This window comes from Hylaeus anthracinus, unplaced genomic scaffold, assembly GCF_026225885.1.
Source record: "Hylaeus anthracinus isolate JK02 unplaced genomic scaffold, UHH_iyHylAnth1.0_haploid 11985, whole genome shotgun sequence".
Lineage (NCBI taxonomy): Eukaryota > Metazoa > Arthropoda > Insecta > Hymenoptera > Colletidae > Hylaeus > Hylaeus anthracinus.
In genome coordinates, this window is record NW_026534333.1 from 2,872,676 (window position 1) to 2,886,733 (window position 14,058).

General features: G+C 47.5%; 1 protein-coding gene across 1 annotated transcript in view; it reads right to left on the bottom strand.

Moving 5' to 3' along the window:
- Nucleotides 1-3,159: 3,159 nt before the first annotated feature.
- Nucleotides 3,160-14,058, bottom strand: part of LOC128887243 (fringe glycosyltransferase) — a 74,815-nt gene continuing 63,916 nt past the window's right edge. Inside the window, exons 7-9 of the mRNA XM_054142931.1 lie at nucleotides 7,601-7,766; nucleotides 6,336-6,421; nucleotides 3,160-4,971 (exon numbers count right to left, since the gene is read on the bottom strand). Of these exons, the coding sequence (XP_053998906.1) occupies nucleotides 4,914-4,971; nucleotides 6,336-6,421; nucleotides 7,601-7,766 (310 nt within the window). The 3' untranslated portion in view covers nucleotides 3,160-4,913. The remainder of the gene's footprint in view (nucleotides 4,972-6,335; nucleotides 6,422-7,600; nucleotides 7,767-14,058) is intronic.

A 14,058-nucleotide genomic window follows, 5' to 3' on the forward strand; every position in this document is an offset into this window, starting at 1 on the left:
CGAGGAGTGACTCTCAGTCACCATTAAGTTTCACGCAGCAAGTCTATCAGCAATAATGTTTCTTTAGGTGTAACTTCTTTGGAACTCGAAGTGTTAATAAAATGATTGTCGGCGAAATTCTCAAATCTAGGTAGTTTAGACTTCATGGCAATAGAATGCTAAGAAAGCATCGCTCGAGTCGCTGGAAGATACTAAAAAAAAGACCTCGAGTGCAAAGGGTCAATAATTAGAAATGTACGCGTACTCTAAGATCTAAACTGGCTCGACCTTCGACCGACCCTGACGTGGTTGAATCAATATCCTTTCGTGCTGGATATCGTTCGAAGGTCGTTTCGTTGCAGGTCATCGAATTCCGCTAGTTATCGAGCAAAGGATGACGTAATGGAAACGTTGGGTAACGCCGTAAGAAATTGTAGCCCGCGAGGGTGAAAACGGCGACTCGAGGGAGGAACTAGACGGCTCGTTTCCCCCTTTGACCTTTTTCGGGGAAAACGGGGCGCGAGGTGTACGCTACCCCGGCAGAATTTCCGACGTTGCGAGACACTATCGATTTAAAAAGTATGTGCAGAGACCGAGTCATCCGATATTACAGCATCAAATTTCTACGGTGTCTCTCGAGATGCGAGAGAACGCGACGAGGGAGCGATATCTCTCTCGAAGGAACCGAGTGCCCTGCTGGAAGGCCGAAATTGCATTTTTTTGGGGGGGGGGACCTTTAGTCGACGAGACAATGTTTGAAAAAAGGGGAAAACGTCTCTGTGTTTATTTTACATTATAATCGACAAAGAGGCTCGACGACGTAACAAATATAAGCAAAAATATTTTGTTTGTGTTGTGGTCTAGATTTTGTTTAATTGCTCTTGAAGCTCCAAGGAAATGCACAAGCTGTTTTAACACTGTCTAGAATTTGTGTCGCACGAAATTGTAAAAAAAAATTACAGCCAAAGGTTGCGTTACCCTGTCAATTATCACATTTGCAAGAGGTGAACAAAGACAATGAGTGTTTCGTCCGAAGTTCCGAGCCCTTCCGCTCAAAGCGAACCGTACAGAGGGAGCGCGAAGAATGGAGGTTGTAGCGAACAGTACAAGCGACGTTCCACCCTAGATCCGCGGTCTCGTAGCATGCCCTTTCGAGAATTCGTAAATATTCCTCGACGGAACAGACGATCGTACGATCGATCGTTTCGCGGCGGCCTAAAAATTTCTTCGCGATATTTCCTCCGACGGTCGTAACGAGCCCGTGAACGGTAGCATCGTTTCTCCGTTCGGCCCGACATAAACATCTTTTATTGGAAAACTTTTCGTTCGTGTCCGATTGCATCCGGCAACTACATACGTATCATTGCAGTTGCAATTTCGACCGTGCCGTTGCTCCAGCCAATCGAGCAAGTATTCTACCGGGTGACTCACGGGACGATATCGATGCTTTATCTTCGTTGGATCGTAGAGCCGAGGTTGGATCGCGGAAAATTTGCAGACTCGTGCGAACGATTACGATCGAGTCGATTTCCGTAATGTCCGGCCGAAATCTCGACGATTTTAAACGTAACAGCAGCGGATCGGTAGATCGATGAACGAGTCTACGTTCATCGATCTCGAATTAAATCTTCGCTTTAGTTACAATAGAAGGCGTCGCTGAGGGCAATCTAGCTAAAATTCAGTTTCCACTTCGCGAATAGATCGCAGGCTTGCTGGCTTTGGTCGAACAAAAGCCGAAGTACGGTGTAATTAACTCTCGAATCAAATTTAGCCTCGACTACAATGCCAGGGGTTCTCGAGCCATCCTGTATGCTCGAACTACAACTCTCCAACTCGAATTCTCTAACTCGAACGAGAAACAAAAATTCCAACCTTCCCCGTGACAACTAAAATTCGAATCAACGCGAACGACTCCGGCGACGAATACCTATCTCTGCAAATTTGTTTACCTTTTCCCTCGACGAGAGGGAAGGTCGCGGCCCTTTTCATTCGCTCACCTTCTACCTCGACCCTCGGTTCCCCGGGTCTTTGGATCGTGTGCACGGTTGCACTTCCGGTCGAATATCGAACGAGACGCGACGTTCTTGAGAAAATTTCAGCCAGAAAACGTGGCGTGGGAGCGAGCAAGCGAGAAATGCGAGCGGATATAACTGCGATACTCGACGTGAATAACTCGGATCTCTCGGAGACGGGGGGAATAAATTTTTGCAAAGAGCCTCGGGTAAATATGTGCCCGGGCATGTATGGAACGAATATACCGTTTCGTAGGCGTGCACCTCTGCGTACGCGCGAATCGTGAAATGGCAATCGCGAGAAATAACTTTCCCATCGACGAGGGTCCAGAATTTTTTTTGTTCGTTATCGAATAACCGTAGCAATTTTTGAAAAATCTCGACTCTTTCATTGACTGTGTTCCTGGTTGTATTCGCTGTGAAATTGAAAAGCGAATACGATTTTTGAGTGATTATATTCGTTTTTCTGTAGTTGAAGCAAGTTGAATACAAGAGATGGAATAATACAGAAAATAGTAAACGAATGAATATAAAAATGAAAGAAAAATAAAAGATTTAAGAATTCTATACAATCACACCTGCTTTTGAAGGTAGGTTCGTTTACCTGGTACGGCTTACCTGTGCGTTCCTTCGTGACCGATGATCGCTGCGTAACCGACGCCGCAACCGACCTTGCTCTCGGTCGGTACCTTTCGCGACGTCGGCACTCGCCAACGTGGAAGAGGATTGGTTCGTTGGTTCTTTCGCGCAGGTATCGGAACGTGATGTCGTTGGAAATAATTGCTTCAGCGTTGGAAATCAGAGGCGAGGGCCAAGGCGAGCAACCTTACCGACGCCGTCGCCTGCTTCTTCAGGATCGGAACAGATGGTGGTACTGGGATAGGTGTCGCGGGTCAGAGTCGCGATCGATTGGTTCCCTGGATCTATGGATCGCTTCGATCCTCCTACATGAGGAGTTTTCTTTTCCTTTTATTTTTGCACTTTTCGCATTTTAAATTCGAGTTACGTGTCCGTCGAGATATTATTTTTATTTAGCGAACAATCGCATTGCTGTTTTAATATTAACGGGCCATAATCGTCAGCGTTCCTGCGAATGAATAATTCGGGATCAACGACGAAACGGATTTTCTCACGGGAACAGATGACAGGACATGGGCGGAATCGCATCTACAATATAGATATCGTGTATTATATAAAACATCATTGTTACAACATATAATCGTTCATCGCTGCATTCTTTGATTCCATTCGACGGAATCCATTTTTTTCTATTCTCTTCCCCACGGTCGACGCAACAGGTGTACAACACGAGCTCCCTCGTGGGTTCTCCGAATTCCGAAAGAAAAAACAATTAATCCGACGGTTAACCACGAATCACATCCGCGAACATTTACTCTCTCCCTCTCGATATTGCACACCGATTCGATCGATAGAACGCGAACAGTGGACGGAACCGGACCCCTTATTTGATTCGTAAACCGAGGAGAATAGACGAAGATGAGTAAGTCGAGAATTCGTTTAATTTACTCTTTGTTGAAGATTATAGAAAATTTTAGTCGACGTAGAAGAATGTCTGTGCCTCGTGTCACGGTAATATTTTACTCGAATAATAGACAGGAAATAAGAAGAGCAACTCTGGGTTTTTCGCCGACAGTAAGTCCGATTCTCCCTCCACTCGCGAAAGTGTCAACGCGAATCAACTCGCATCCCTTAAATATCACATTGTGCGGCCATTTGCTTCTTTACACAAGAGACTAGCTTAAGGTAATTTTTTAAATTCACGGCGACGAAAATGTCGCCAAATATTCCTTGCATCTCTCGTCTTATAATACAATTATGGTCGAGGGGCACCCAACGTTATCGAGTCCTGATCCACGAACAAGTTAACCCTTCAACCCTACAACTATCGAACCAATTCAACTCACCCGATTGCAAACATCAGAAGCTTTATTTACCTCCTTCATCCACTAATTTCAAATATACACTTCGCTACGTAAAAGAGGCGCGATATCATCGTTGATCATCGATAGTTTTAATACGAATTAAACGTCAACGATGCTTTGCAACAATCAGATGTCCCTCGAGTCTTATATACAACCACCGATTACTCTATTTCCCTATATACAATCTATCCACGCGGTATCCACCGATCGCAGGAAAATCCATCATTTTTCCCCATCGCGTGAATTTACTAAAACATCTGGAACGTCTTTTCATCTAACGCGCGCATAAATACCTAACCCAGGCCGAGCGAGACGCCGATGGCGAATCCTCGATAATAATTCTACGAGTTTAAAATTAATCTTTTTGGAAATTAAAGCCTTCCGCCTCGAGTCGAGCACCTCGAACGATGCGCAGACGATTTTCTCGTCGCCTGGATCGCCGATCCGCCATTGGCATTCGGCCCTGGGGGCGACCAGTGGCTTGCGATCAACGTTTTCCGTCGACGCAAACGCGAACCGAGCCCTGGTCGTATCTACACCTTTGTACACATCTACACGCGTCTCTCTCTCTCTCTCTCTGACACACACGCTTCGCGCACACGATTTTTCGAAAGGTTTCGTTCGACCCTTTGCACTCGCATGTCCACTCCGAAGGACGATCTCAGGACTGACAAATTTTCCAAGTAATTATACAAGACGAAATCTCTTTGAAGTTTTATATTTAATTGACCCGAAAACAAAAATTGAAACATAGGTGCGCGTACTGAGATACACAGGATAGACCTAAGGAGATGGCTCCGAGTGCGAAGGGTTGATATCCATTTTCAGAATTACTTTATTGAAAAGAATCGAACACCCTTAGCTCGTCCACGACCACCTTTTCGTCGACTTTTGGCTGGAAGCAACGAGAGATCGTGGAGTCTACGGCCTCGTTTTCCATTCTCCTCCGTCGTATCCCCACGACTCGTCCAGCTGGTCATCATCTGTGCGGACAATTGAGTACGTGGGGGAACAGATGGCAGTGGATCGATCTGAATCTGTAATTAAAAAAAAAATATCGACACGTCGACGCGGGAATTCTGAACCTTAACGCTTTAGCTACCCAGAAATCTGACTTTCTAATTCCAGTGTCTACCTATTAACCGTTTCGTCAGTTTTGTATGTGGAATTTCAATGAAACTTCGTATTCGAGTTTTATACCGCTGTCTCTACGTCTGATTAGATCAAAATTGATCTTCGTAGTCACTGCCAGTTACCTCTTACTACTTTTCCAATTTTTTTAATATAAATCCGTTATCGATAAGAATCGAAGAAAATCTTTCGAATAAACCTGGCAGAGAATGAAATTTCACGTGAAAAAGTCCAATGAACTTTCCCTCTATCCCGTTATCCTTGAGTTGCGCCGCCCTGGAAAAGTTTGTCGGTGCGCCAAAGGGGAGACGACGCTAAAAATCCGCGGCGAAAACTCCTCAAGAAAGAATGGAGACCACGGAGACGAGGAACGGGACTCGTAAAAGCGGTAATTATAATAAAGTCAATTAAAACCAGCGAGCACGACGCCGTGCGGGGGCATCTTTATTATTGACCGTCGCCACGCTTCCGTCTTCTGCCCGCTGATCCAGTGCTTCCCAACCTTTCTTACGTCATACACGCTTTGATGGTAAATACCAGAAATCCTATCAACGTTACAAAGAAATTTTATAGTAACTATTATCACGTGCAAACGCTTCTATACGATTACCTACTTCTGTATCAATTACTTGTGTTACGTGCGTCTGCTTCTACGTCTCAATTCGTCAGGTAACAAAATAATACAAATTGTATCTTTTTATCTTTTTAAACATTCTAACGATCCTCGACTGCTCCGTCCGTCAATGCTGTAAGAATAATTCCTGCTGTATCTCTGAGTGATGGAACGTCTTCCTTAAATGAAGTCCTCTCGTTAATTTATCGCGAATGAGTTTTTTGCGACTTGGCCACACTGTAAGGCGCAGGCACACCTGTTGGGAAGCACTGTCTAGCAGCCGTGGCACACGGGCAGTGCAATTACACGAGCAATTCGAGCCTTTACGGAGGAACGGCCGCGAGGCGGCTCGAAGAAAACGGGAAAATGATACGAGGAACGCATCCTCCGCGAGAAACAGGACGAAGAAGAGGATTCAGTTGCGCGTCGAGCCTGCGGCTAATTGCTCCCTCCGTTGCTTTCAGCTCGATCGTAAAAACGACAAATTGAACCCAACGGGATTGCGCATGCTCGTCACCTCTATCTCGACTCGCGTTTACGGAACGTTACGTCTTTGCTATTGCCCTCGCGGGATTTATTAGAACGCGTAATAGAGAAGTTCAGCATTTTTATTGTTATCGCTGGAAGCATTTTTTTTGTGTTCTAGTTGCAACGTACCTTTTTGGATCGTCCTTCATGTCGAAGCCGTCAATCTTCAGGATATTCCACTCGTCCCTGGGGCCCTTCGAGTAGCTGAACGACACCTGGAAAAGGAAAAGAAAGGAACGTTCGTGCAGGAATGTTTCTCGGATGAATTCACGCGATCGAATAAAGTTGTAGGATACATTTGAAGTAAGAAACCGCTTTTAATTATAATTCGATAAACCTGTATGAACCCTGTAGAACGCGATACGGCTTGTTTTCGAGTAACGTATCGCGCGTGCTCGTTGCTCGTGTGAAACGCGAAACCGAAAGCATGATCAAGTTCTACCCACGAGCAGAACGATAATATTTGTTCTGCGTGCGTTTCGCCAAGCGATGCGATCACGTTCGGTCGATGGAAAGTTTCCTTTTTACGTTTCGTGTTTCCTGCTTGCTCGGCTACCGAAGTAGGATCCGCAGAAAAAAAGAATCCCTTACTCCGTTTCGGTGTTGAATGACGTTAGCGTTCAATCGCGGAAGCTTCGTCTTACGATTCGATGCATTCCACTCTCGGGTATATTTTACAATTTTTTTAGAGCTCGGACAGTCTTTAAATACTTTTCTTCTGACATTCTAATTTTTCTTTGATCGCCGTTAAAAACCGGACCAAAAGCGTCCTCAATAATTATTTTAGAAAGAATGACCGTATGTAAATTAAGAGCAACGACGACACCTGGTGTTCGAAGGATAGGGGCGAGCGCGGTGGTCGTCACCTGGTTTTCTATGAGTCGTTCAGCCCGAGGATAATTTCCGAACAACGGACGAGACCGGCCACGATTAAATAATGGCCATTGTGTCCCGTGAAGGAAAGCAACCGCGGTGATTCATCGCGGAGATTATTCTATTACTCGCGATTAGACTTCACACTGCGGCCCGTACGATCTTAATTCCGTCGCCTCCTCCCCGCGTCCCTCCTACCACTAATTTTTTTAATCCCCCGCTCGTACCGGATCAATTAATCACCGCGTGGATCGCGGGTCGAGATTGAGCGCACAAAGCGTCGGCTACGTGACGCGACCAGACGAGACCGTCGACGGGGAAAAAAAAAAGAGGAAAGGAGTGTACCGCGGAACCGTAGGAACGTGGAATCGCAAAATTAGTAAATTGGGGAATTATGGAGTCGAGTCGATGGTCGAATCTCGGAATCGTCGAGTCGAGGAGTCGCGTCAGAAAATCGACAGTGAGTATCGAACGGCGGAACTGGAACGTGGTACGAGTCGAAGCACAGTCGAGAGAGTTACCTGTTCGCCGAAGGTGTCCTTGTTGAGAAACTTCATGGGCTCGAGATGCGAGTGGAACTGCTCGACGACGGTGAGCTGCTTTTTCAGAAGGTACTCGATGATGTAGCCCATCGTCACGTCGTCGGGCAGCCTGATTCTGTCGCCCACCGTGATGAACTTTCCGCCCCTGAAACAGAAACAAACGATCGTTACGCGCGTCGTCGACGTAACGTGCTCGTTTCCTGGAACGCGTCAATTTGTTGGCCAAGAAGAAACTCCGGTCGGGACCGACGCCCGCGACGAACTTTGCGAATCTCACAGCGAACATTTTTCTCCCTCCTTCTTGGACATGGTCCGACGAATTTTACGCAAATTTCATTGGGACGACGACCGCTACGGAATAAAGACTCTTCGATCGAATTTCTAGAATATTCGAGGCACAAAAGTCGAGTGGAAAGTTTGTACGTAACGATACTTTTATTTACCGTTGATAGGGTACGCTATTCCGTCGATAACGTAGCACGCTCTGCTGGTGCTTTGTGGATCACAAGCATTTGCCGACGGAGCGTTCTGTATTATCGTCTCATCAGTCTGATTTATCGACCAAGTATCCTACACGCGTTAACAAAGAACATTATACCGATATTTATTGAAACTAACGTATCATAAACTATCAAGATATAGTTCTGGGTGCATATCAGAATCGAGGTGTCGTCCGAGCGTATGAGTTACGGAACGACCAGGTCGCACGCGATACTTTCTCGTCGTTTCGAAGCGGACCGAGTCGCGAGGACTTCCTCGGATAACCGCTCCCAGCTCGTGCTAGGATTGTCCGGTGTTTATTGGCTCCGTGGGACGGGTGGTCCCAGCGAAAGAAGAGCGGAAGAGGAACGAGCCGGAGAGCGAGTCCAAGACGGACCTTCCAACGATAATAAATTCCGCGACTCTACGAGCGTTTGGTTCTGCGAGCTTGCACGCGTTCGCGTGGCCAGGGTGTCCCAGGACGCCTGGACAGCGGGACTCGTAAGTAACAGTGATTATTATTTACTACCGGAAGTACCATTCGTTTCGAAATAGCCAAGGCTAGGACTCGGAAAAGGAGCAATTTATCACGGAGACCGCGTGCGGCGATAAATACGCGATTGATAAAAATTGGAGAACCTCGACTATATTTAGGACGTTGCTAACTATCCCTTCGCATGCCATACGTTTCCTGAATGCAAGAGGAACGAGAAGAGGAAACTTGTGCGTAAATTTTTGTAAACCCAAACCCATGAATTTGTTAATAAAAAAATTTATTAACGATACTCAGAATTGGTATACCGTACTCTGTAAGAATGGATAACGTAGAGTATTCTATCGATAAATTTTGGTATCGTAGAACAGTCGATAAGCAATGCTTCGTGTCGGTAAGACTCGGCAACGTAGGTCACTCGAGATCGGTAAAGCTCGCAGCCAACGACCATTTTCATTCAAGCTAAGCAGCTTCAGAATCATCGGAGCCCTTCTGAAAGGAAAATTGTTCCTTGACTAGGAGTTCCCTAAACGTTCTCCGTTGATATTCCAAACACACCGCGTACGTTGAACCCGATCCAAGGCCTTTCGAGTTCATCGCGAGCAACACCAGCGGCCAAATGGACAAACAAAGTGGCGAAATTTGGCGAAACAAGTTTCGGTCGATTCGAACACACAAAAGGGACCCCTCCTTGTGGAGCGACGATTCTTTTCAGGGAAATCGCGTCGTCCTGGGTCGGCTGTTTCCTGTCGATCTTAATCGCGCATGCGTGTCTCTGGTGGCACGCGAAAGGTTTAAGGAGCGAGGGTCCCCATCGCGTGACTTTCCGCCTCTGTACGGTGTAATTTATTCGCGGTTGGGGGGAGGGCCGCCCTTTCCAGGCCTCGTACCGCTTTTTTCCCATAAGTTGGTCGCGAAGGGGTTGCCGCACGGTCACCCTGCGAACTATGAAAATGAGTTAATTGCTTCGTGCGATGGAACAGGCCGAGTTCCTGCAGCTCGTCGTAACGTTACTCGGAACGTGCTTATCGTCTGGCGTCGATCGAACGTTTTCTCGGCTCGTTTTTTCAGAGAATCGAATTATGAGGCACGACCAGCTGGAAGGGTCAAAGATACGTCGACGTTTGTAATTTCTAGCGGTGTTTTATAATTGGCGAGAATCAGAACGATGGTACTTCCGAGCTTCCGCTATGGACCGGGAATCGAGAACGATTCAACATGGCGTGGAAAGGGCAGTACGGGTAACGTATGCACCGAGTGTTCCGCTGATAAACAGTCAGGGCGCAAGAATTACATGCAAGGCAGAAGAAGTACGTTATCTGGTACATCCAAACACAGTCGGCGAAGGGTTAATCGGTAACGATGCCACGTCATTCGATTCCCCGGCGAACCGGGAGCCCACGGAGACTTTCGGCCGCGAGAAATATTAGAATCTGATAATGGGAGAGTAACGAGGGACCGACCGGGCGCGTTCGTTGCGGAATGGAACGGAGCGGAGTCCGAGCGTTTAATTGTCGGATTGCGCGAGGAGAAGGAGGAGGACGAAGAGGAGGAGGCTGGCTCCTTAATTTAACGGCATTCCACGCATGTAGATTAGTCCGTGAGCGTGCACCTGCCGCGGCCAACGGCTGTCGTCGTCTTCTCTCGGTCGTCGCTTGGAACTGGTCGCTCGCATTAAACCGAACCCCCCTCGCATTTATTAGGCCCCCCGACTGCTGCCACCGCGGTATCAGCGTTCCACCGTTCGCCCTAACGAATTTCCATCGATTATGCGATAACGCGTCCTATTAAACGGATCGATCTCCGCCCATTAATTCGACCGCGGCGTCGAACGGCGCTCCGTTTTATCGTTTCCAGAGAAAATAAAATATCGAGCGACGGAGAGCGGGGGCACGCGAGCAGCAACGGATTCCTGTTGCACGGAGCGAAGAATTAATTTCGCTCGGCCGTGATTCGAGAATTAACCTCTCAGGAACGACGCGCCATTACGGTGGCTCACTGCTTACAAGTAACTCGCGTTGATCTCTGCCGTGCGGATAAATAGAGGAGAAAAATTCAGCCGTGAGAGGTTAAAGATGCGTTGCAATGTTCCAATTTCGGTTCTCACCCTTATAAATAAAACTCGCGAACACCAAGGCCTAGAATAGTTGGCGATTACCTAACGAGCGCCAAAACCAGGAAGCTCAGTTTTGAACAATTAAGCACCCCCGCATTTTTCAGTATCCCATATCTGTCCATTTGTCCCTGTCTCTATCCATTTTTCATTGTATGTCACAAACCATGTATCGAAAATAAAATGATTTTCAATCATAAAAGTCCCTCTTCCCTCCTCGAATTCATCGAGCTCTATCCTCTTCGTTCAAGTCCCGCTTTGATTGCAGTCTTACCTACCGATGAAGCCATACGTAAACAGCCCAAGGTGTTCCAGGTGGCTGGGACAGGAATTTGGTTTATCAGAGCGTACGGGCAAAAATTTGGGGAAACGGCGACGGGTCGTCCGTCGTTGGTCCGAGGCGAGAGGACTCACGGGTCGCGGAGGACATAAATCGTGCCAATTAGAGCGGCGACCGGTAGTCACAAGTTCGGTGAGCACGCTTGTATATCGGCCGGCACCTCCTCCTCGTGAGAGAACACCGACCGACAAATGTCTCAAAGGCTCGCCGCCTATCGTACATTTGTCTGCTCAACTTCACCGGTATGTCCGAGGAAACGAGAATAAATTGGGACGATCGGGAAAGATAGCGACGAAAGAATCCTCCAATTGGACGGATTTATCGAAATTTCAACCCGTACGGTAACCCTGGACCGGGGCTCCGGCTTAGGCAACAATTAGATCGGACTGCGCCTCGGGATTCGACTTCGACTCGGATCGAACGATAGGTCTTCGTTGGGTCTGACTTTCGAAGATCCGAACAAGTTCGAATCGGTTACCACCAGAGGGTTCCCGAGTAGAGAAGACGGAATAGATCGTTCCTTCGTTTAAATTTCGGAGCACTGTCGGCCGCAGCGTCGAGTCTCGAAATGTACTCGTCGTTGCGGTCGACTCGATCTCCCGTTCTAAACTGTTCCCATGGATGGGAACTCGCCGCGGGGAAACTCGTCGAGATTTTCCGTGCGCTAAATCGGATCCCCTCTGACGCGTTTTTCTCGACGCGACGATAAACGTGTTCGCGCGGAACCGTAACAAACAACGGAGCAAAAAGGGGATGGCTCGTCAGCCGTTAAACAAACCGATCGATGACAACGATTCCCAGAGGAATTCCCAGAGGAATCGTTGTTCGGATAGGACGCGTTGCTTGCATCTGGAAAACTATATCGATCCCTTCCCGTGGCATATAGCTCGACGAAAGTTGGGCCGGAAACTGATGTTTATGTTTAGCCTGGCAATATGTTTACGAGCCTGGCTCGTTGATATTCGTGTTTGGGCGAAAATCTTCATTACGAATCAGACTCGTCAAGATATGGGCAAGGAGTTAAACATTCACGCGATATCTTCGAAAATCCAAGAGTCCCGATAGTCGAGAGCAACGATGCCCCACTGCTCGCGGACATTGTTTCCTCCTCGCCCTCTCTTCCTTCTCTCGTCTCATTCACCGAGATAAATCAAAGAGTCCTCGAGGCGACGGGAGCGAGCGCTCGAGAATCCCGGTTTCCTTCGTTAACTCGGTTTCCGCTCGCGCAAAAGGCTTGCCCGGAATGTTCCCCGAGAAACGGGGTACGTAGCGAGGTATCAGCGAAATCCTGTCCCGCCCGCCCCCCGTCTTACGGGTTATTTAGCGCAGGACGAAGACGAAAAGCTCGAAGGACGTGGTCTTCGATCCCGTCCCGTCTCCGCCGCTTCGCCGTCTCCCCCCCTCCCCCTCCCCGCCGAGGTAACCTCGAAATTTCGATTTCGTCGTGGACGCAGGTATTTTAACGAGGCCGATATTCCGTGTCGGCGGTGCCGAAAGGACGCCGTGGACGATGGCGACAACGCGCAAAAGGCGTGGAGATCCCCGATCGGCAGAGGCAGAGCCTCCCTGAAATAGAGCGAGAGAGAGGAGCAGCCCCCTGAACGGACCAGAGAGGACGGGGAGAAGGGTACGCGATTTCGGGACTAATCTGGCCAATTAAAAAGACCGAAGAGTGGACTCCGGCGACGGGGGGAGGAGGGAATCGAGGTACGAAGGATACGAGAATCCGCTCGATGGTATTCGCTAATGAATGGCTCTTCTCGTCTCCCGATTCTAGGCTTATACCACCCCTGGATCATAAGAAAGAAGGACGCGAGACACTCCGCGAAAGAAGGGAGTCGTCGCTGACCCGGAGGGAAGGGGGTGGAATTTTTGTTACCCGAGGGAAACGCGTCCAATTGGTCGGTAAGTTTGCGCCGATTTTTAAGGGAAGGTCCAAAGCGACGCGGTGGCTCGTGTTAGGTCTGAATCGAACCTTCAACGGGTCTTGGAGATAAGTCGAAGGTCTTTATGGGCTGGTCTCAATATTAACGACAATCGTATCGTACGTAAAACTTATTACAAACATTCCAGAGATTATTTGGAGATTATGAGGTTCTCTAATATTGGTATGACCAATCAGACTTTTATGTGAATACACACATACAGTCGAGATCCCATAAATATTCGTGCCGTCTATGTCTGTCGAAGGAGTTTAACTAAATTAAATAATAGTTTTGATATTCTCAATTGAATTTTTTTTTTTTAAATATATATAAATAAGGTTATACGTGTATATATTTATATACACTACAACATATACTGTATACTTCAACATATTCATAATGAGAGAATTAAACATCCTCTTGGAAACATCAAACCTACCATTTAATTTAAACAAATTTCTTCTAAAAAAAAAGAAAAAACTGTATAAAGAATGGAGCGTGCCTTGAAACTCCATTGGGAGAAGCCAGTAGACACACGTATACGTGCGTACGTGTACATTACACGCGCTTTCGAGCAAATTTTTCGAACAATGCCACTGACTCGTTTTATCGACTTTATTCAGAGTCACGCCAAAGGTTACTTCAAAGCCTATTTTGTTCATCCTCGACTCTTGGAAAATGTTAATTGGACGTTCCACTTTACCCGGCCGGGCCTTTTGGTACCTCGGCGCGACTGAATTTCTGCTAATTGGGACGCGCATAGCCGGAACATTTTCGGCGATCGGCGAGCGTGAGAAAATCGTCGAGCAGAGGGGAGCTCCCCCTTCGCCGAGGAAAGAAATTGTTTACCCGCAACCCTTCGATTTTTCGGCGGTCTGGTGCGTCGTCTTCGTGCTGTGGGAGTCTGCTCGAGTCGTCCCGCGGGCTGGGGCTTCTTTTTGCCACAGATGTTGGAATAATAACCGATGCTGAAAGCCTCTGCATCGATTATGGTTAGGGGAACCCGGGGACGGTGTTTGGGGGACAAGGTGAACGAACTAAGACAGCAGCGTTATCGATTAGAGCGTTGTTAAACGAGTCGAATGT